We start from the raw sequence: 22633 nt of genomic DNA, 5'->3' as shown, positions 1-22633 counted from the left end.
TGATGAAGTGGTTGCCGAGAAATACGAATTCTCCTTCTACATGTATTTAGATTGGAGCACCTCAACTAAAGCTTCCTTTTAAGGAGGCCGAGCTGCAACTTGAGCCCCCCCCCCCCCCCCCCCCCGCCCCGAACGAAATTTCTGGCTTCGCCACTGATATATATATATATATATATATATATATATATATACATATTTGTTAGTAAATGTTTTTATTGTCGGGTCTACATTAGTACCAATGGACTTCACTTTTCTACGTGATCACCTTTAACTTCTAAGACCTTTTCGTACCGCTGCACCAGTTTCTTTAGTCCCTCTGCATAGAATTTCGCCACCTGAGAAGTGAACCAGCTGACAACGGCAGTCTTGAGTTTCTCGTCTTCAAACCGGTATAACCAAGCCACTCCAAGTGCAACAAGAGGAAATCGTCACTTGTGCAAGGTCTGGAGTGTAGGGTGGCTGAGCAACAAGTTTCCATCCAAAATCTTCAATCTTCTGCTTGGTTCTGGCAGCAGTGTGAAGACGCGCGTTGTCATGGAGAAGGACAATTCCAGACGACAGTTTCCCGCGCCGTAACGATTTTTGATCACACGTCTCAGTTTAGTGATCGCGTCGCACAATACCTCAGCTGTTTTTAGTCCCACGTTCCACGAAACCAACCAAAAGAACGCCTTTTTCGTCCCAGAAAGCGGTAGCCGTCATTTTCCGACTCGAGTAAGGAGATTGCTTGAATTTTTTCGGTTTTGGTGAAGAGGAGTGTCGTCGTTGCATTGATTGTTGTTTCGGCTCTGCAGTGGCGTAGGATTTCGAAGTCTCGTCACCTATAACAATGTGCGAGAACAACTCATCTCTGTCTTGTCGGTAACGGTCCAAAAACGCTCGTCCAAGTGACATTCTTTGCTGTTTACGTTCGTCGGTAAGCATTTTTGGTGCCCACCTTGCGCACACTTTGTGATGAGTTTTCAGTTACATTCATGTAGGTTGTAGTGTGTCCTACAAGAGGCACTTTATCAGACAGACCACTAGCTGCCAGTCGTCGATTTAATTGCAATTCCCAGTACACTTATTGAAGAGCTTCATTGGTCTGGATGCCGGGCCTGCCACTATGCTCTTCATCGTGCACATTTGTGCGGCCATTTTTGAAGTGTCGACACCATTTTCTGACCTTCACTCATCACTGTAGGTCCATAAACTAGACAGAACTGTAGCATAGATTTGAGAAGCTTATAATCCTTTTGCATGCAAAAATCTAATTGCACCTCCCATTACACAACAGGCGGGAGCAACGGTTTTCGCAGACATTGTCATCTGCATTCCCCGACAAGCAGACAACTATTGGGCCAAAACAATAACTTCATTACCTTTACGAATAAGTAACAGATGGCGCTGCACAAATAAAACTTTATTATGACGTATAAATATTTAAATATAAGCAAACGGCTCTTACTTTTTGAATAACTCGTATTTTTACTGAATGGTTTCTGCGCTGCGCTAACCATGTGTCTGTCGAGACAGCTGTGTCGCTTGCAGTGTTGTCACAGAGTAGTGTGAAGTCAACCTAGTGTGCTTTGTTCCGAGCATACGAATCTTATGTTTTTACGGAGCCCTTGTCTTGACCTGGAGGTCGCATTTGAAATTCTGTGTTGAGGCGGCAGCGTCAGTGCAACACCGAAGGAGACGAACGCATCGTCGGCGTGGACAAGCTGTAGGGCCAGACGAGAGCATCCTGGCTCCAATTCCGCAGGTCCAGCAGAAGGTAATTGAATCGGCATCGATAGATAAACCATTGCTTCAAGCGAGCCGCGCAAGCCCGGAACCGAATGTATGGCCACGCTTACCGCCGCGCTCACTGGCCTCAAACTGTCAGCGCGACCAAGGACAGTGCACTCAGATATCGCCATCGGACTCTGTCATCAAAGCCATGCTGCGACAAATAATCGCCGCCCTGCAGCGGCTACTGTCCGGTTTAAGTACGCCAGTGGCGCTAACAGCGGCAAAAATTATGAACGCTATAGACAGTCTCTTCGCTACGCTGCAGTAACTTATACCAGCCCGCGAAGATGACTGTGCTGTGCTGTGAAGTGTACACGTACGCATTACACAGAAACATTGTGCTGTGCAGCCCTCATCATATCCACCATACCACCACCTTCCTTCCTCTTCACTTCCTATCTCTGTCATTCCCCAAACCCCTTCCCCAGCGTGGAGTAGCAGGCTAGAGGCATTTCACTCAGGCCGACCTCTCCACCTTTCTGCCATTAAATATTCTCTCTCTCTCTCTGTGTAAGTTATCGCTGTTCATATGAAATTCTCCTTTTCCTACTGCAGCAGGAAAGGATGCAGCAATATATAGCTGTCATTGAATGTGACCTTGAAGTAACGTAGGGTTAATTTGGCTGCAGAGAGAAATGACAATAAATTTGAGACAATAAACAACGCTACAACAAGGTGCATTTTGTTTGTTAAATAGTGAACTATCATATTTAACCTGTTTCCTTTACGTGAGCCAGTACAGCTTAAGGCTGTTAATAAGCAATGTGCCATTATTTTGCTATTCTAATTTAGGTAGTTTGTGCTATTTGCATCAGCTGATCAATGTTGTCTGAATTTCAGAGGCAGCAATTGAGGAACGACCCAACGTGAGCTAATATGCTGTCACACTCTATCAAAATAGTGGCAGACGGGCGCATAAAACTGCTGCCTGAGTGTCATCTGTGACTCAAAGGTAAATGTGATCCACTTTATGATCACAATTACATATAATTCCTGATGTGTGTTCTGGCATTTTTGAAAGTGGGCAATACTTGCATTTATTGGTGGAGAACTTCTTGCTTTTTAATTTAGTTATTTATAAGTCTGAACTCTAGCTCCCCAAATTGTGATGCCTAAATGCTGCCAGCTTCAAGAAAGGGAGTTTTATTTTGTGCTATTTGTCAGTAAAGAAAATGTCCTTTCCCTTTTTAAGTTTACCATATTCACTGTGAATTTGACATCAAAACAATCACGATAAGGTTGTTTGTCATTGTTTATGTCGACAAGAGGATACTTAGTTTTTTTTTTATTATACTAAAAAAAATTGTCTGAGATTTATACCAAGAATGGATAACTGTCAACTCGCTAATTATGATTTGGAGACTTAATTCCTTGTTTAATAATATAGAAGTATTATGGATTAACACATTAGCTTTTAATGCGACAGCTCAATACCTGCGTGAAATGTAGTGTGCCTTTGGACGTGAAACAGAAGTCTATTCATCTCACCAGTACTCGATGTGGTGGTCTCCTGGTACGAGACACAACTGACGTATGCACACACTATGACCGTGCTGCGAAAACAGATCATTCAACACTCGGCAGGATAACAGGGAAGAGAGCCCGCCTGCACCTAAAAAAGAAGCGAGCAATTGGAAGGGTCAATTTGACAGCTTTTAGTGACAAAGTCATTCTATCACCGTCAACTGTGCCCTGAACCAACTGGCTCGTGCTTGAGCTGTTTGTGACATCGCATGAATTCCAACTATGGTTTCGGTGATGTGAATAGTCTCCTAGTCACGCCTAAAATAGTGCTGCACTTGGACTACATTCCAATCTAGATGCATAAAATGTGACATAATAATTATTTGTGCTCGTCAAGGAATTGAGGCTCCATGTCATAATTGTGGGGTTGGCAACTATGTAAAAAAGCACAAAAGTGGGGCACTAGATTGTTCTGTCAATACTCCGTTAATTAATTTATCTTAGGCGCATTGATTGATTTCAAAAGAAAGTAGTAATTCTGATGCACAGTTTGTTTTGCACTGTTGATACCTTGTGCTAACTTTTGCAGAGTACCTTTGAATCATTGAGCCCGCCTTGAGCAGCTGCACCTTTTCCTAAGGTGGCACGAAGAAGGACGTTCCCCGTAGCTGTGATCTCATCGGCCAACTTTCTGCATAGGAGTTCCGGTCGTCAGTAGAAGTTTGCAACAAGGTATTCCAAGGGGAAAATCAAGTCTTTTCGGTTAGCAGAAATGGTGGGCCTCCTAACCAAAACATGCCCCAGAGCCCACAACAAGCTCTTTGTGGTAGGCAAGCGACAGGTCTCTTGTAATTCCAGCTGGTAACTGTTGAAAGCACCACAAATCAGTTTCGTGTGCATATTTTTAAATTGTATATTTTTTGCAGCCATGATTTAGGCAAAATGACTCTTATTAGTTACTGGAAAGATTTCTTCAAGAAAGCTTTGTGAATGCACCTTTGCTCCCTTTCAAGTTAAAGTTCTGTTCAAGTTTTAGCCTGTTCTTCTGTTCTTTCGCTGCACTGCTTGCTTTATTCGAAAATAAAGGCTACTACATTTAATGATACTCACAAAAAAGCTCATTGATCCCTGTACCTGTTTTATGAACATTTGAATTGCCAATTTACCTCGGACAAATTTATTTTGTGTGGCATTGATAATTGAGGTTTTTAAGATCTCTGTAGAGAAGTTAACGAGAAGAAAGGAGGTTAACCGAGGGGCCAGAGTTTTGTTAATCATATCATATTATTAATCGTATCATATGAGTGGTGGCGCTGGCTAACACTCCTAGGGTTAGTTCTAGTAGTAAAACATAAATATCCAAAAAGGAGGATGGGAGAACTGCGCCGTGGTAGCTGAACTGGTAGAGCATTTGGTGTACAAAGACATCAAGCGAAGGAGGTGGGATCGTTCCCCAGCTGCGGCAAGTTGTTTTTTCATCCACTTTCAATTCCATTAATTTATAATTTCTCTATCTTCAGTTAGTCAGTACAAGTAATTTCCTCTGTAGAGAAGCTGTATTTTCTAAGGACCCACTGTATTAGGCGTATTGCAACCATAATGAACCACATTTGTATTTATGAAATAAACTGTACTTTTACTGCTCCCTTATCTATGAGCCATTATGGAAGGTTGTGTCTGCGTAGAGACAGGAAACAGCTTTTCTGCAGGCAGTTTTATCTTGTTTATTATGCACTCCCCACACATTAGCGCTCAGTTCTGCTTCCGTTAGTACTGCATGCAACCGTTTAGAGTGCAGTTTATCTGAGGTGATAGTAGTATTTATTGGCTGTATTTGCGTGTGGAAATGGTATACGTGGCTTTTGCATACGCTTCCATGCATTTTCGTACCAGTGCAAGCCTACTGGCACATAAGGTGCACATGCAGTGCAATCTGCTCATGGCCTGTGGGCCCAGGGAAATAGAATCGTACAGTTGCTGCTCTATTTCAGAAAGACATGCTTATTAAGTGCACTGCTACAGCCAGCATGGATAGTACAGTATACCAATACTGATCCACTTGTGTCACAAAACAATGGTCCTTTCTGACTCTGAAAATGTAGAACAGTTTGAAGGCACGATGCTCGAACATTAAGAATGGCTTAACAAAACGAGTGGACTGAAATGTTTTACGTGCACACAGTGTGTTCTTAGACTGAAATGCAACACTTGTTTAAGTTGTATCTTAAATTCTTAAAAATAAAGGGGCATAATGAAAAGTTCATTTTACTGCCATAGATGCGCAGTGGCTCACGCCAGAATTTGCATGAAAACATCAAATATTGTTTAATTGACAATTTTGGTACACATTAAAGTTGCTGAGTGCTAACGCCATTTCATCACTAGAAATGCTTATACTTGCACGAGCATCGGCAAAAAAATAGTTGTCTTGCAGATTAAAAGGAAGCTGCGGGAGAACAATATACAGAGCAAAATTTGTGGGCGTTGGTTGACTTCGATACTGGTGCTATGTATTGACAATAAATATTTTGTTGCGCGTATTTATTACTTCTTTAAATGACTGTCAATTTGGCATTTCTGCAATATTTTTGTGGCGTGAAATCAAGGCTTGACAACAGCTCAGCTAGTAGGGAATTAACTTGGCACAAAAAAGACACTGGCCGCAGCCAAAGTGAAAATTTCACTGTGGTTGTTGCTTTGCTTGTGCCTTTGTAGTAACATGTAAAATAAGAATTCAACTTTGCAGGATCGTAAACGTGGTAAGTAGAGGTAACTTTAGCGCCTGCTAAGCTGAAACGAGTCTGAAAATAAAATGTCTACACCGCAGCTACAGCAGTGCTTCCCAAGATGGCTACTAGTGGTAAGTGGAGGGAGCATTAGCTGATCTACCAGCTGGCTTGCAGAGGTCTAGCTTTAGAGTACAGCTTACAAGAGAAGGCTTCTAGCTGTGGCCTTAGCTATATCAAGCTGGAGGGTAGACGTCTGCTAGCTAGCTCCGCGCTTCCTGGGGTGGAACGCGCCGAGTGCGCATGGTGCAGTAAAGGAACTGATTTTACCCCCAGTCTGAAGTGGCCTGTCATCGGCGACATATACAAGAGACCCTTTCAGTAGCGGTCAGCACTAGAGGAAGGGGCTCGGGGACATCACTGTGGCTATAGTAAGCAAGTGAGCAAAAACTGACCAGAAGGCGCTCAATGGCGGGTGCTGGCGCATGAGCAACTATGGCGACGTCCGTGGGTATGGTGCTGTAAAAGGGCTACAGCGGGGAATGTGAAGGCTGATACTTCCCTTTCTTAAAGGGACACTAAAGTGAAAAATGATTTCTTCTGCATCGGTAAATTACCGTTCTACAACACCAAAAACACCACTCTTAAACGATAAGACGTTTGGTAAGCCAGAAAAAGCGCAAGAACGAAATACGAGTGGCGACGCCTACTCCAGTTCCCGCACCTGGGGGCTGTGACGTCTTGGATTTTGATGGCATCTTCTGGGGCCTATTAATTAGATATAGCGGTACAGACTGACTACATTGTGTTCAAAAGGAACCAAATATTAAACATGGCTAGTTTCGGGAACCTTTATTCAGCCAACGCGGCCCAAATGCGAAAACATGCTTTGGAATCCCTGACGTCACGCTGACGTACCGGTGCTGGGGTTTTGGCGCGAAATTCAAATTCTGATACTTGGACCTTCATTTTCTCCTCTAATAATCAAACTAATTTTTTTTAATTACTGCCTGCAGGGTTCTCAAACAATGCTTCATTAGTCTAAACTAATTTATTGTTTCGCTTTAGTGTCCCTTTAAACTTCGCACCGAAAGTGCAGCGCCCGTGTGTCAGTGTTGTCGTGGATTTCAAGAGATCTAAAAAAATCCATATATATCGTTTTACCACTACAAATGTCAAGACTTCCTATGATGAGTATAAAGCTTGTTCATTAAGAATGCGATACAATCCTTCTTAATGCTTAGTATTCTTTGGCCCGGCTCCGTTCCGTTCATCTGTCCCGTTTAGTGCCTCCAGAAAACCCGTAGCGCCATCTATGCTTGAATAGCTGAATTTCTGTGAATACACAACGGATGAAGGACGGATGTTATGAGTGTCCCTTTTGGAACGGGGTGGTGGATTGCGCCACCAAGCTTCATTATACTGTCTATATTATATTATACTGTCTAATGTCCTACCTAGGTTAAAAAAAAAAAAGCCCAATGAACTCCCACAACCAAATTTTCTGATTCCCTATTGCGAACTTTGCTTTTGTACGTCTCCGTTTTTTGTCGTTTCCCTACTTTTCTTCCACCAATCTTCCAATCGCCTCTTACTAATCTCTATTGCGGACATGTTTACTTTTCCGCTGCTCTCGCTGAACCCAAGAGCTTCAAGGAGGCCAGTGGTGCCTAAATCGACCGCTGGGCAGACGTCTTCACATTCTAATAAAACATGCTCCATCGTTTCCCTAGCTTCACCGCAGGAAGCACATGCTTCTTCTTCCTTCTTATATCTCGCTTTATAGGTGCGTGTTATAAGGCATCCCGATTTCGCTTCGAAAAGTAATGAGCTTCCCTTTAAGTTATCATAAATTGTTCCTTTCGTGATTTCGTTTTTTCCTCTTAAATAGTTACACATGGCAGGTTTATTTTCCATTGCCGCCACCCATGAGATTATTTCAGCCTGTCTGACTTTTCGCTTGACGTTCTTTGTTGCTGTGTTGCCCACCCTACAGGCCGCATACTCGTTGGTAAGCTTCCTAGTTCTTTTCCTCCACTATGAATCAATGTTTTTCCTGCACAGATACCTCAACACGCTCCCAGCCCATTTGCTTTCTTCCATATTCCTCAGTCGTTTTTCATAATCAATTTTACTGCGAGCTTCCCTCACTTCAAAACTAGTCCAGCCTAAGGGGGACTTTAGTCCAGCCCATATCACTTTGCACAGCTTCATTTGTAGTCTTCCCGTGTGCGCCCGATGCGAGGCGTCCCACTGACCTTTGGTTCCCATCGAGTCCTGATTGTACCCCTGACTTAAAGCAAACAACCGCATTTCCAAAAGTAAGTCCTGGAACCATTACACCTTTCCACATACCCCGGAGAACCTCGTACCTATTGTATCCCCATAGCACTCTGTGCTTCATTACGGCTGCTATTTATCTTCTCCTTCACTGTTATTGTTCTTTCCTGTGTTTCCGTATATCTATTGCCTTCGTTTATCCATATACCAAGGTATATATATTCTCTTACCCGAGGTATTTCCTGGCCCTGTATTGCCACTGTCTGTTCACTGTTTTCATTGAATACCATTACACCTGATTTTCTAACACTAAATTTCAAACCTAAATTGTTGCCTTCCTGTCCACACATATTAGCCAGACATTGCAAATCACTTTGCTTGTTAGCTACCAACACAATGTCGTCTGCATAAAATAAACCTGGAAGCTGCTGCTCTACTATACTGTACCCGCCTGTTTGTATGAGAGATTAAACCCGATATTGCTTCCTTCTAGCGCCCTCTCCATCTTCACCATGTACATCATAAACAGCAATGGGGATAAAGGGCACCCCTGCCTCAGTCCCTTGTTGATATCAACTTTCACCTCGCTCCTCATCCCTTCCTATTCGACGCAAACGGTATTGTCTAGGTAAATCTCTCTCAAAAGCAGTAGACAATCGTCACCTATCGTCACACAATCTTCTGTACGCTTACCGCCACCTACTTGTGGGCGCACAAACCTCCGACGCGTTATTTTGTCAGAAAGCAGCCAGATACCGCCCAAAGTGTGGTGCCCCTAGAGAGCCCGATCGAAGCCCAAACTATTGCTAGAACTTTGACGACGCTGGTCCGGTACGCTTGACATCGGGGGATGTACATCAAATCTTGTGGAACTTTTCAACTGGTCGATTCTGAGCAGGATTTCTTGCCCTGTAGCAACGAATCCGAATTTCAGTGGTCGATCTGGAGCGGATTCGCGCTTTCCGCTGGTCGTTTCGGATCAACTCGCTCCGCGCCGGATCGCTCTCGCTTGCTCCGCCACCGAGGCGCGGATACGAGTGGAAATAGCTCGCGTCACTTCCGTTTTCAAGCGAAATCGGTAAGCTGCAGGTAAGACGCTTGTGTGCAGGCGCGAGTAGATGTGCGCGCGAGAGAGAAAATCTGAGGGCTTTTGCTCCTGCCTAGGCTCTACGAAGGAGATTACCGCGTGTTGTAGGCGTTTGTCTCTAGGCGTGCCGGCATTGTGGAGTGGGGTCGGTGGGGTCGAGTTTACTTATGCTCGGACGCTGGCTGCCAGCGCGGTAAAATAGGTGAAGCAGCGGGCACTTTACTTCCGATCTGGCGACCGCTGTGTCGGACGGAGTGTCTCGCACCTGCGGCGCTTGTGCTAAGTCAGTCGTGGCGGATAATAGTTTTGTCGCGCCTTACGGCGATGTACCTTGTACATAACATCACAGATGTTTCTGTGGGAGCAGTAGCGACCGTAGTAGTAGAGCCCGGGCCGCATATATTGAAAATCTAGAAGGCAGAGCGCCGTAGCAACCACGGTTGAACGTAAGGGGGGTGAAAGGCCACTGGTGACGATGACTGACTCAACACAGGCGCCGCAGGCTCGAGAAAGTCTGTGCGACGTACATTCAGAGGCACAGTTCTGACTGGTGTTGCACAAGTCGCGGCGCGCGGTAGTGCTGACCTTGGCGTCACAAGTTGGCAGATGGGCGTAATTATATTTATTCAATCGTGTTTTTTACTAATTGTAACAACGTGTCATTATTTCGCATTATTGGCGGCACCTCCAGGACACCAAAGCGGCAACGCAGTCACCAATCCTAAAACCCGGACTGCTCCGTGGGTTGCGGCTCGCCGAGGCCTGCGCGTGCCAGGGGTGTATAATATAGGCTGTCCGCAGCCAATTTTTTATCAGTTCTAGCAGCCAACACGCTTCGGTAGGCCGAAGCGTGCTGTCCGCACGCTTCGGCCTCCGCAGCTGCAACCCAAGGGCCGCCTTGCTTCCAGCTTTGATCCCCCCGCTACCCCTTGGGTGCCCTGGACATCCTGCGCCGCCTTCTTTATTATAACCTCAGGTGCTCTCCTGAGGTCTCCGTTTGCCGGTTACATGTTCCCTCCTGGAGCAGTGCTTGTAAAGAATTAAATGTATCGTCGCGACGAAAAAAAGTGACCCGTGACTTACACAACGCCAGTCAGAACATTGCTCCTTCGGACACAGCGATCACCAAATGGGGCGTCCGTGCCCACTGCCTCACCGCGCGGCAGCCAGTGGCGCAGCGTAAACAAACTCGACCGCACTACGCAATGCCGGTACAAGCGCATACAACACGCGCTAAGAAACCTCCTCCGTAGTGCCTAGGCAGAGTCATATATTCAAGCAGCAAAAGCCCCCAGGTTTCCTGTCTCGCGCCTGCTCTTAATCGCGCCTGCGCACAAACGGCTGGCGATCACTCAAATGAACGTCTCGTAGTACGCAGCACATTGTGTTGCTTCGCAAAATGGCTGCGTTCGGTGCTACTGCAGAGCTCGCGTTTAGCAATGAGATCGGACGACAGCAATTACGAGGTGACGCAGGTGCTGTGCGAAGCCTTCGATGTACGTTGTCCATGCACAATCCTTGCGGGCGCGACATGGAAATGACGGACTTTGCGATGGCCGCGGGCAAATTACGCATGGGGTACGACGACTTTGGTTGTGGAAACGTACAGAGCGGAAGTCGGGCATGGTTTCCGGAACCAGTTTGTGCGACGTGTACTCATACTTCCTGTGTGATCCCCCGCGGAGCGTTTTTGCGCTCCGCTGGCCGATTCGGATTTGTGAAACCTGAGCGCTCGCTCGAGGATTTCGGTGGCCCCTCCAGATCGGCCAGTGAAAAACGCCATTAGGCCAGTAAATGTTTCTGGGTGAGTTCATTCCTTGTATCACATTGAATATTTAAATTGTGGGACTGTGCCGCTCCCTAAAAGATGGCTCAGTGACGAGGAACAGAGACGTCAAAACCCTATGAGGGAACATGTGTGGAACGCAGCCAACTTGGAACGCAGGCGAGAGCTTGGTCGGGCAAGGTACGCGCGGAAAACGCAAGCAGCGAGAGAATTGGATCTGGAGCACCAGAGAAACTTGTGAAAATTAGGACGTGTTGAAACGCAGGCGTGCGTGTCGTGCGGGCAAATTGTGCGAGAAAGAAAAGTACTACAACAACAGAGAACCCTTACGAAGGAGGAGAGTGGACGCAAAGGAGCGCGTGATCGGGCAATTCATGCGATACATGAAGCAGTACAACAACAGTTAGCGCTTACGCTGCAGGAGTTAGCTTATTGGGCAGATCGTAATAGTGTGCGTGGTATTCTTTGAAGTTGCTTATCTCTTAAAGTACGGTAGTCTTGGTTTAAAGGGTAGAGTATAAGCTTCATAAGTATTGATTCTTTAGAATCAATACTTATGAAGCTTGTGGTGATTTCCTAGTGGCAAGTGTCTGCCCCATTTTTTTTTTTTTTTTTTTTTGATAGCAAGTAACCAGACAGCAGGGGGCGCTGTCGAAACACAAGGCTTCACGGGAGGTCGGAGTGCGAATTTCAACGCCATCCTCCTTTCATTGTTGCGTATTTTCTGACTTACAAAACCGCCTCTCCCAGTAAGAGTGAGCGTCTTGATATTTCCTAAAGGGTATAGTTGGGCTTAACACTTAATTAAAGGCACTCACAGCAATTAGAAGCAGCCGGCCGCACATGGAAAGCCTCCACTCGATGGACTCCCTCACCAGCAAGAGGAAGAGCACGACTGCTGTGCAGGCGATGGCCTTCTTAGTCAGTCTGCGACGCGGAAGAGCGCGTTTCTTCTCGTTGGTGCTGGAGACGAAAGCCCGCGCCACATGTCGAACCTCGGCTCGCGTCAGGCCGTCCGCAAAGCAGGACTCGTACAGGGCTTGCAGCTCTCTGTCCAGCTTTAACTCCTTCTCCGATGGCATCGTGTTCACCTGCAAGCCAAACTGACATCTTCGGTCTAAGACAGGGCACGAGGAGCAAAACCATTTATTCAGAACCGTATTAGGACGGAACAAGAATGTCACTTGGTGGCCTAGGCCACTTGTGGTCAGGCGGCTAGAAGTCCTTTGACACTGGCGGCTGCCGCTGCCCGCTGCATGACCTAGATTTGCACGTCTGTATCCGAGATGAGTAGCCTGGCCTCCCACTGCTTAGGAGATGCGATTCGCAGGCCCTGGGGATTGTAATTTCGGCGCATGTGAGGGCAACTCCATCAAATGTCATAGAGGTCTGCTCGTTCTGTTAGGCAGAGTTGGCCGTAGCTCAAGCATATGGAGAGGTTTATGTATGAGTATATTTAAAGGGACACCGAAGGAAAATACTAAGTCGGCGTAGCCTGTTAAATACCATTCCAGAAATCTCGCAATGCTTGTTTCGTGCAAAGCCTTGGTTTACGAGAAAATTGCATCTGAAGGGTCCAAATACCTTTATCGCAATTCAAATCTCTCCTCACCCAACCGGGGAGGGGTGACGTCGCATATGTCATCACCGCCCTTTGCTGCCGTTGGTGAGTAAAATGGAGCCCAGCAGGCGGCGATACGGTCTTTTACACAAAACGCAAACGCGAAGCCATGGAGAAATCGAGCCAAGGCAGGGGGTGGATTCGCAGCTGCATTTGGCCAAGTTTCGTGGACCGTTCAGGCATCCCGCGATATCACATGGAAGTGAAATTTTCTCCCACTTGCAGTTTGTGCGAGTTTTTGCGAGCTAGAAAAACCAGCGCAATGCAGTACGCGATAACGAAACTACTGAAACGCGAAAGCGCGGGCGGCGCAGAGTCGAGCGAAAACTAAGCCTTAAGACCGCCCGCGTCGTTGTCAAGGGTACTAATGTCAGTGAGTTCGTTTTTCTAAAAATGTCATATAACTGGCGAAATAACGTTCTTTTTCGTGTTATAATGCAATAAAATGATGTTTATATAACAAGTGGTTGAGTACTAGCGACAGAATTTATTTGAGGGGTGCCTTTGTCATCAGGAAAGTACTTGAGTATCCCGGGGGAGTCTGTAATCGTGTCCTGCATTTACGTCAATTTCTCGATTACTAAGGCTCTGTTCGCGATAATATTGGCGCCTTAGGAATTCTCTAGCCCTAAACTACTACTTTAGCTTGACTTCATAATTGCCTTTAGTGTCCCTTTAAGGAGAATGGAAAGGTATTCGTTTGGAGTTTCTTCCAGACGATTTCCTGTCTTTTAGTTAGTTTTCTGCCTGCGGCGAGATGGACGAGTCTAGCCAACGCACAATGTTGGGTGACTTCCTGTGACGTTACCATACGGTCGCGCATCGACCGCCCCGTCATCTCTGTCTCCATATGCTCAACTCCGGGTAGTAGTGCGCGTCCTCGGAAATGGAACATCTTGTACTCTGTATGTGAAAGTACTAAACTTGCGTCGCCATACAATCTGAGCCGTAGATCGTTGTGAGAGCTGTACAGCCACACTGGCAAAACACAACGCCCTGCGGAAGAATACGGAACAAATGTATGCTAAAGAAACATGGTCGCCATGCAACTTCATAGCAGTAGTTGTACAGTAACACAGATATTGGCTACGTGGCGCAGATTCGTAGCGATTCTGAGGGGCTTGTGCGCAAGCTAGGGTAATAATGAAGGAGCACGTATTACTAATCCCGGCTGTCACGATGTCAAGCTCATATATGTGAGCGAGACAAAGGCTCAGATCGCTACAACCGCGTGCGAAATAGCTCTGAAGGCCTGCCAGTACACCTTTTCGGCGCCTCCGTGCTTGTACTGCGACAGGAGACGTGACGGCAGGTGCGCACGTATATCACACTGTGGCCGCTTTTCACTCTTGGTATACTTCGCCGCAATACACGGAAAATGCTTGATTGCGCCGATATTGGTGCCTAGCGGCGAAGCTGACTTTAGGCAAATGGCATTATGCAACCCTCGAGCCATCTTGTCCGTCACTGCGGATAGAAAACGCATACACGTTCAAGCTAGTTGAGCTGCATCATTTTGTCGATGTTTACCCCTCTTTACTAAATGAAGAGGATAACGTAGGCCTAGCTGTTTGGGTGATTGAAAAGATTGATAAAAAGCCTGGTAACCTATGTGCAGTCAGTCAAAAAACACTTTTATGCAGGTGTCCATGCTCCTGTAATATATATATATATATATATATATATATATATATATATATATATATATATATATATATATATATATATATATATATATATATATATAATTGAGCGATGACCCTCTGGAGGTGGATCCGCACCTATGTAAGCACAGCTGGCTTATCAGTCACAAAGTAGGAGCTGAGGAGAACTCTTTAATGCTCATTATACGACATTGATATTGATTAACTTGTGGTCAGCCAGTGAAAAACGCATTGCACTAAACAGTGAGACTTTGTCTTAATTCGCAATGCTTCTGTGGCGAACAGGAGAGCAAAAGGTGAAAACAATGTTTTCATACAAGGCAAGTCATCCATGTAGTGGAATTGCGTTTATCGTTGGTGTAATGTTGACGCGAGAACTTACTTACTGAAGTCCAACTTTTACTGCAACTTAGTTTCCGTTGGTGCAGGTGCTTCTACTGGAAACATCCAAACGATTATTTGTCAAATCAGGTTGACGTCTTGTGGTTTTAGAAATTTTCCTCTGGTCTTAAGTTTTTTCTGAATCTGGAAGAATTAACTGGCTGATTGTGCAAACCACGTACGTAGCCAATATCAGTGTTAATGTGCAGCTTTCACAAAGGTCTACTGCTATGAATTTGCATGACGACCATTTTTTTAGCATACATTTGTTTCGTATTCATCCGCAGGGCGTAGTGTTTTGTCAGTGTGACTGTACAGCTCTCACAACGACCTACGGCTCAGATTGCATGGCGACGCAAGTTTTAGTACTTTCACATACAGAGTACAAAATGTTCCATTCCCACGAATCTCCAAGTGTGTTGTATGCTCTGTTACATTAAGAACTAATGCATCGGCACGACGTAATGCGTTGTCATTAAAGTCATCCGAGAAAACGCTTAACGTCCAAACGTACCCCCCTGCGACTATCAGAATTTAATATGCTACCGCCGCAAGAAAAAAAAGCAACAAACTCGCTACGGCACGGCAGTGGAATTCGTAAACTGTTTCCGTTCCCGCGAATCCCTGAAGTGTGCGGCACCGCTTCTCGCTCGAAGCTTCGCGACCTATTGGCCTCGAGCTCCACCACTGGAAAAGTGGCGCCACCGTCAGCGTGACGTGCTATTAGGGATAACGTGGACATAGCGTCCGCGTCGGCTTCTTCGGGAGCGCCGAAGCGAGCTGAAAACGAGAGTTTAAATTCCCTCGTACGCTGCGGACCTCATTTAGTGGCAAGATTTTCCCGCTTTGAGTGCCTCCTTTACAACGCTTGAAAGCACTAAAATAGGTAGTGGCTGCCTTTGAAGCCACGCAACATGGTAGGCTATACTGCTCGGTGCCGCAGTGCCGGACGTACGCAACGGAGCCCGGTGTCAGCCTTATTCACACGTAGCCGCACGACAAGAAGCTGCGTGAAGCTTGGCTCGCGAAACATAAAACCGGCAAACAGTCATCGGCTACAACTCGGGTATGCAGCAAGCACAGACGCGAAGAAGATTTCTGCTACGGCGCCGGGTCTGCGATGTTCGGAAAACGCGCACTGAGACGCTCGCCCAAGTCCGCTGCCTGATTATGACGGTTTGGTTATGAACTTGTCGATGCTATAGATACTGGAAAGTTCACTGTAGTGGAAAGGGAGCGGTAAGAAGCACATTAAAAGAAAGCATAGCATATGGTCATGTTTGTCTTATGAATTAATGCACTGGTTTACAAAAAAGACGCAGTGGGAAATCGCACGCGGAAATCGCACGCTAAGGCCGATGCATTAGTTCTTAATGTAACAGAGCATACAACACACTTGGAGATTCGCGGGAATGGAACATTTTGTACGCTGTATCTGAAAGTACTAAAAGTTGCGTCGCCATGCAATCTGAGCCGTAAATCGTCGTGAAAGCTGTGCAGCCACACTGGCAAAACACTACGCCCAGCGGATGAATACGGAACAAATGTATGCTACAGAAAAATGGTCGTCATGCAATTTCATAGCAGCAGTAGACCCTCGGAAAGCTGTACATAACACTGATATTGGCTACGTGGTGCAGATTCGTAGCGATTCTGAGGTGCTTGTGCGCAAGGGTAATTGATGAAGGAGCGCGTATTACTAATCCCGGCTGTTACGATGTGTAACTCATATACGGGCAGCTCTATGTGGGCGAAACAAGGGCTCAGATCGCTACAACCGCGTGCGAAATAGCTCTGAAGGCCTGCCAGTACACTTGTTCGGCGTCTCTGTGCTTGTACTGCGGCAGGAGACGTGGCGGCAGGTGCGCACGTATATCACACTATATCCTCTGACAGTGGTTGCTTTCCACTCTTGGTATACTTCTCCGCAATACACTGTGCATGCTTGATAGCGCAGCATTGGTGCCTCACGGCGAAGCTGACTTTAGGCAAACGGCATTGTGCAACGCTCGAGCCATCTTGTCCGTCACTGCGGATAGAAAACGCACACACATTCAAGCTATTTGAGCTGCATCATTTTGTCGATGATTACCCCTCTTTACTAACTGAAGAACATAACGTACGCCTGTGTGGGTGATTTAAAAGATTGATAAGAAGCCTGGTAACCTATGTGCAATCAGTCAAAAAACACTATTTATGCAGGTGTCCACGCTCCTGTAAAAAAAAAAAAAAGTGCAATTCAGTGATGACCCTCTGGTGGTGGATCCGCACCTATATAAGCACAGCCGGCTCATCAGTCGCAAAGTAGGAGCTGAGGAGAACTTTTTAATGCTCGTTATACGACATTGATAGCGATTCATTTGTGGTCAGCCAGTGACAAACGCATTGCACTAAACAGTGAGACTTTGTCTTAATCCGCAATGCTTATGTGGCAAACAGGAGAGCAAAAGGTGAAAACAATGTTTTCATACAAGGCAAGTCATCCATGCTGTGGAATTGCGTTTATCATTGGTGTAATGTTGACGCATTTACTTTCTGAAGTCCAACTTTTACTGCAACTTAGTTTCCATTGGTGCAGGTGCTTCTACTGGAAACATCCAAACTATGAGTTATCAAATCAGGTTGCTGTCTTGTACTTCTTGAAGTTTTCCTCCTGTCTTAAGTCTTTTCTGAATCTGGAGGAGCTGGCTCATTGCACAAACCACGTAGCCAATATCAGTGTTCCTGTACAGCTTTCACATGGGTGTAGTGCTATGAAATTGCATGACGACCATTTTTCTTTAGGATACCTTTGTTCCGTATTCATCCGCAGAGCATAGTGTTTTGCCAGTGTGGCTGTACAGCTCTCACAACGATCTACGGCTCAGATTGCATAGCGACGCAAGCTTTAGTACTTTCACATACAGGGTACAAGATGTTCCATTTACACGAATTTCCAAGCGTGTTGTATGCTCAGTTACATTAAGAAGTAATTCATCGGCACGGCAGTTGAAGTCACAAACTGTTTCCGTTCCCGCGATTCCCTTGAAGTGTGTGGTATGCTCAACGACACTAATGAACAATGCATCGGCGCGACGTAATGCTTGGCCATTAGAGTCATCCGAGAAAACGCCTCACGTCCAAACGTATCCCCCTGCGAATATCAGAATTTAATGTGAAACCGCCGCAAAAAAAAACAAAAAAGCAACAAACTCACATCGGCACGGCAGTCGAATTCATAAAATGTTTCCGTTCCCGCGAATCTCCTGAAGTGTGCGGTATGCTGACCTTGCACAACGACACTACTGAACAATGCATCGGCACGATGTAATGCTTTGCCACTAAAGTCATCCGAGAAGACACCTCACTTCCAGAAGTATCCCCCTGCGACTATAAAAATTTAATATGCTACCGTCGCAACAAAATAGCAACAAACTAACCTTGGACGCGGCTTCTTTGCCTTGCCGGCCACGCATTCTGTCGATTGTGTTGCCAGCTCGGCTAGGGATGAACGGAGCTAACAACTTTCTTCTCCGTAGTACCTAGGCGAAGAGAAATCTCAAGGACTGAAAGTCCCCACATTTCTCTCTCGCGACCACTGCTTCTCGCGCATGCGCAGAAAGAACGGAGAAATCCAATTATGATGTGCTCGTCGTCGGAGCGATGCGGAGCCACGGTTGGCTCAAGAGGGGCGATTCCGTACGTGACGTCAGTTACTTGACGCAAGACACGGTAAGGGCCGGAGTAGCGTGAAAGCACGGCCGCTCAATGGAACGCATTTGTCGCGGCCCGTCGCGTTGGCCGAGAGAGGCGTGACGCGCCTAGTTCCCATCGCCACCGCCGCAGCGCCACTGCTCCGGGACAGTTGCGGGGGGAGAGCTGCGCTCTCCGCCCGCCGCGGCCGCGTGGTTAGCGCTTGATTTGTTCCGATAAAGAGCTTTGTAAATAAGAGCGATAAAGAGTGGTGTTTCACAAAATATGAATGGTAACGTCAACTGGCGATTTGCTACTGATAGCAGTACGTGAGCATCGCTGCAGTTGTCAGCGACAGTTTGTGTCGGAAGTCACCTATGTTAGGTGCGCTTCTTTGAGCGTTCGACACAAACGAAGCCGGTTATCCGCTATATTAACTTGTTGCATATAATTAGTTGGTTAGCATAAAAGTGCTCGTTTTAAGAAGTCCGAACTTTGATCCGTCTGGTCCACAATTAGAGCCTATGATTAACGCTGTTTTACGTTTCTGGAGCTGGTCTGTAGAATCTACTGCATTATAGTTCAGCTGGTTCACGGGTATACGCGGGAAATATTTTGCAAATGGGCACTACTAGCCTACATCAATCGTCGGAAAAAAACAATAAAGCCAGAAGTCAGTAGGTTGAGTCCAGTTTTTCTTTTCATTTCAAAGTTCATGTACACAGAATCTGAAAGCGTTACAAGCGCAGAACTTTCCTCGAGAGAGGGTTATGTGTAAGCAAAATTTTTTCTACTCTCGAATATAGGCTGCTAGCCCGGTTCGTCAACAATGGTCTTGTGAGCTTGCTCAAAAATACTCTGCAGAGGTGCTCAGCGTGGTTGCGATCCTCTTTTTCACAAGTCAGCGCCGGACATTGTGTGAAATGCGGAGGTAGTGCTGACGTCAAGGTGTTGCATAGCCTACTGGTTCGTCTCACGTCTGAGCACTTCATGACCTTGGTGACGAAGGTGCATACAAGCTTACACAGGCCAACTGCTTCTATTGTTGGGTACCTTAGCCATCCATCATCAACGTTGCGGATGAAACTATAAATTGCTTCAGCTGGCCTCGCTGCTTGAAAAAGGAGTTTGCAGGAATTACAAGCCACCTGAAGACGAGCATAACAATTTAGCTTGAAAAACGGTACTGAAAGAACATAATCTATTATATTCGTAATGAAATGAACCACAGACATATTTCAATATATATATATATATATATATATATATATATATATATTTGTATGTGTGTGTGTGTGTGAATTAGTCGCTTAAACAAAGAACAAAAGAATGCACGCCTAATCCAATTTTTTAAACTTGTAAAACAACTGTACCTTTTCCTCACATGCACGTGCAACGTAGCTGGCCAGGTATGTAATTGGTGCTAACTCTATATCAGCTACTAACTCACTCCACATAGTGATGAATTCAAGCTCACTCGAGAGCTCACTGGCTGCAGATGAGATGGCAGCTGGCAAGACAAGTTTCACCATCCTGAATGGGAAGTTTAACTGCTGTTTTCGCCAAACATCGCGAAACCATGTTCTTCAACCATGCTGCCCGCCGTTGAGGATCGCATAGAAATTCATTATATCGGATCGTCGGATCTTTCCTTGCGTTGGTGCTGCACAGCGGAATACAGCAGTTGCGCGGCATGGCACTGTCTGTGCTAACGTCTCTTCACACCGAACACGATCACACACGTGCGCAGATCCAGTAGGGCAGTCGTATATCATAAGAATACCCGCTGCGACGCGTGAGGCCCACTGGCTCTGCGGCGCTCGGGTGCTCTTCCTCCTGCAAAGCGTCCCAGAGCAGTGGCGCCCCGACGGCGGAAACTGTAAACTCTCGCATCACGCCCTCGCCCAGTAAAACCGGCGCGACGCGACGGGCCGCACCAAGTGCGTTTCCATTGAGCGGCCGTGGTGAAAGTAACTTCTCCGAAAGGCCAACGCGTCGCGACGGCGACCAAAGGAGAACGAGGGCGCCCGGTGTGTAATGGACGTCACGATGGCGGGCGTCATATAAGCGCCGCTGATTGTCCCGCGACTCCACTAGTCGACGTCGAGCAATATGGCGTGCTTCTTGTGCTTTGAGGATGGCTTCACGGGCGTAGTCGCATGTGGAATTCAGACTAGCAGGCAGAACGGTGTCGAAAGGTAACGTAGGGTCACGGCCGCGAAACAAGAGGAAGAATGGAGGGAAGCCTGCGGTATCATGGCGGGACGAATTATAGGCGAAAGTAACGAGCGGCAGCGCAACGTCCCAGTCGCGATGGTCATCGGAGACATACATGGATGGCATGTCAGTAAGGGTGCGGTTAAGGCGCTCGGTTAGACCGTTCGTTTGTGGATGGTAAGCAGTAGCAAGTTTGTGTTTAGTCGCGCACGAGTGTAGAATGTCATTGACAACTTCAGAAAGAAAGTAGCGGCCTCGGTCGGTGAGGAGCTGTCGAGGGGCGCCGTAGTGAAGGATGATGTTTTCTAGGAGGAAGTCGGCGACATCGGTTGTACAGCATGTCGGAAGAGCCCGTGTGATTGCATATCGGGTGGCGTAGTCTGTCGCTACAGCAATCCACTTGTTTCCCGAAGCAGACGTAGGGAAAGGGCCTAAAAGATCAACACCTACACGGAAGAATGGTTCTGATGGTACGTCAAGTGGTTGAAGGCGACCAGCAAGGAGTGTGGTCGGCTATTTGCGTCGTTGATAGAGATCACGCGCAGCGACATGACGGCAGACGTCACAGTATAGACCGGGACAAAAGAAGCGCCGACGAACGCGGTCATAAGTCCGTGACACGCCAAGGTGACCTGCAGTCGGTACATCATGAAGCTGGGCGAGAACAGTCTGACGCAGATGCTCAGGCACAACGAAGAGTCGGACAGGGCCGTCCGGGCGCTTGTTAGAGCGGTACAATATACCATCTTGAAGTTCAAACATGCGAAGGGAAGGATCGGGCGTCGTTGAAGTGAGCCGTTGAATAAGGTGTTGCAATGAGGGGTCCCGACTATGTTCGGCTCCAGTGTCGCGAAAAGCAGCCAGAGAGAGAACGGTGACAGATATACCGGCCACAGACACGTCAGCAGAGTCGACAGGATGGCGCGACAAGCAGTCCGCATCTTGATGTAACCGGCCGATGTTGTATACAACGGAATAGTTGTATTCTTGGAGGCGCAGAGCCCAGCGGCCAAGACACCCGAAGGATCTTTCAGGGACAAAAGCCAACACAGAGCGTGGTGATCAGTGATGACTGTGAATTGGCGGCCGTACAAATAGGGGCGGAATTTACCCACTGCCCAAACGAGAGCCAGACACTCGCTTTCTGTGATAGAATAATTGCCCTCCGCAAAGGAAAGAAGGCGGCTGGCGTAGGCAATAACACGTTCTCGCCCTTGTTTCTGTGCCAAGATAGCTCCAATACCGTGGTCACTGGCATTGGTACGGACTTCTGTTGGAACTGACGCGTCAAAGTGAGCGAGAATGGGCGGGGACGTAAGCAGCCCAATCAGCTCGGTGAAAGAACCAGCTTGCTCAGGGCCCCAAATGAATGCAGCGTCTTTCTTGAGGAGCTGATTGAGAGGGCGCGCAACGTTCGCAAAATTTCGGACAAACCGACGGAAGTAGGAGCAAAGGCCCAAGAAGCTGCGAACATCCTTGGCACATGTTGGCACGGGAAAGTCTTTGCCCGTATTTTATCGTGATCAGGGCGTACACCAGAAGAATCAACGAGATGTCCAAGCACAGAAATTTCACGACGACCGAAGCGGCACTTGGACGAATTTAGTTGTAGCCCTGCCTGACGGAAAACAGATAGGATCGTGTAACAGGCGCTCGAGGTGTGTCGCAAAAGTCGGAGAAAAAACAATCACGTCGTCCAGGTAACAGAGGCAGATGGACCACTTGAAACTGCGTTCATCATTCGTTCAAATGTGGCCGGGGCATTACATAAACCGAAAGGCATCACTTTGAACTGATACAGGCCATCGGGCGTAATAAAAGCTGTCTTCTCGCGGTCCATGTCATCGACGACAATTTGCCAGTAGCCGGAGCGAAGGTCGATGGACGAAAAATATTGTGCTCCATACAGGCAATCAAGGGCATCGTCAATGCGTGGTAGCGGATAGACGCCTTTCTTTGTTA

The 22633-nt window shown here is 46.8% G+C and overlaps 1 protein-coding gene and 1 long non-coding RNA gene across 3 annotated transcripts in view; one reads left to right on the top strand and one right to left on the bottom strand.

Moving 5' to 3' along the window:
* The window catches only part of LOC129382154 (uncharacterized), a 241420-nt gene extending 237072 nt beyond the window's left edge, over positions 1–4348 (top strand). For both annotated transcript variants that reach the window (XR_008610239.2, XR_008610240.2), the window contains 2 exons: positions 2614–2725; positions 3827–4348. This is a non-coding gene — a long non-coding RNA (uncharacterized lncRNA). The remainder of the gene's footprint in view (positions 1–2613; positions 2726–3826) is intronic.
* LOC126520959 (uncharacterized) overlaps positions 1–12519 on the bottom strand; it is a 114148-nt gene extending 101629 nt beyond the window's left edge. The window contains exon 1 of the mRNA XM_050169796.3: positions 11935–12519. Coding sequence (XP_050025753.1) covers positions 11935–12198 — 264 coding nt within the window. The 5' untranslated portion in view covers positions 12199–12519. The remainder of the gene's footprint in view (positions 1–11934) is intronic.
* Positions 12520–22633: the final 10114 nt, after the last annotated feature.

Source organism: Dermacentor andersoni, chromosome 3 (assembly GCF_023375885.2).
Source record: "Dermacentor andersoni chromosome 3, qqDerAnde1_hic_scaffold, whole genome shotgun sequence".
NCBI lineage: Eukaryota > Metazoa > Arthropoda > Arachnida > Ixodida > Ixodidae > Dermacentor > Dermacentor andersoni.
The sequence above is the reverse complement of the archived record's forward strand: the minus strand, read 5'-3'. Positions and strand labels throughout refer to the sequence as shown.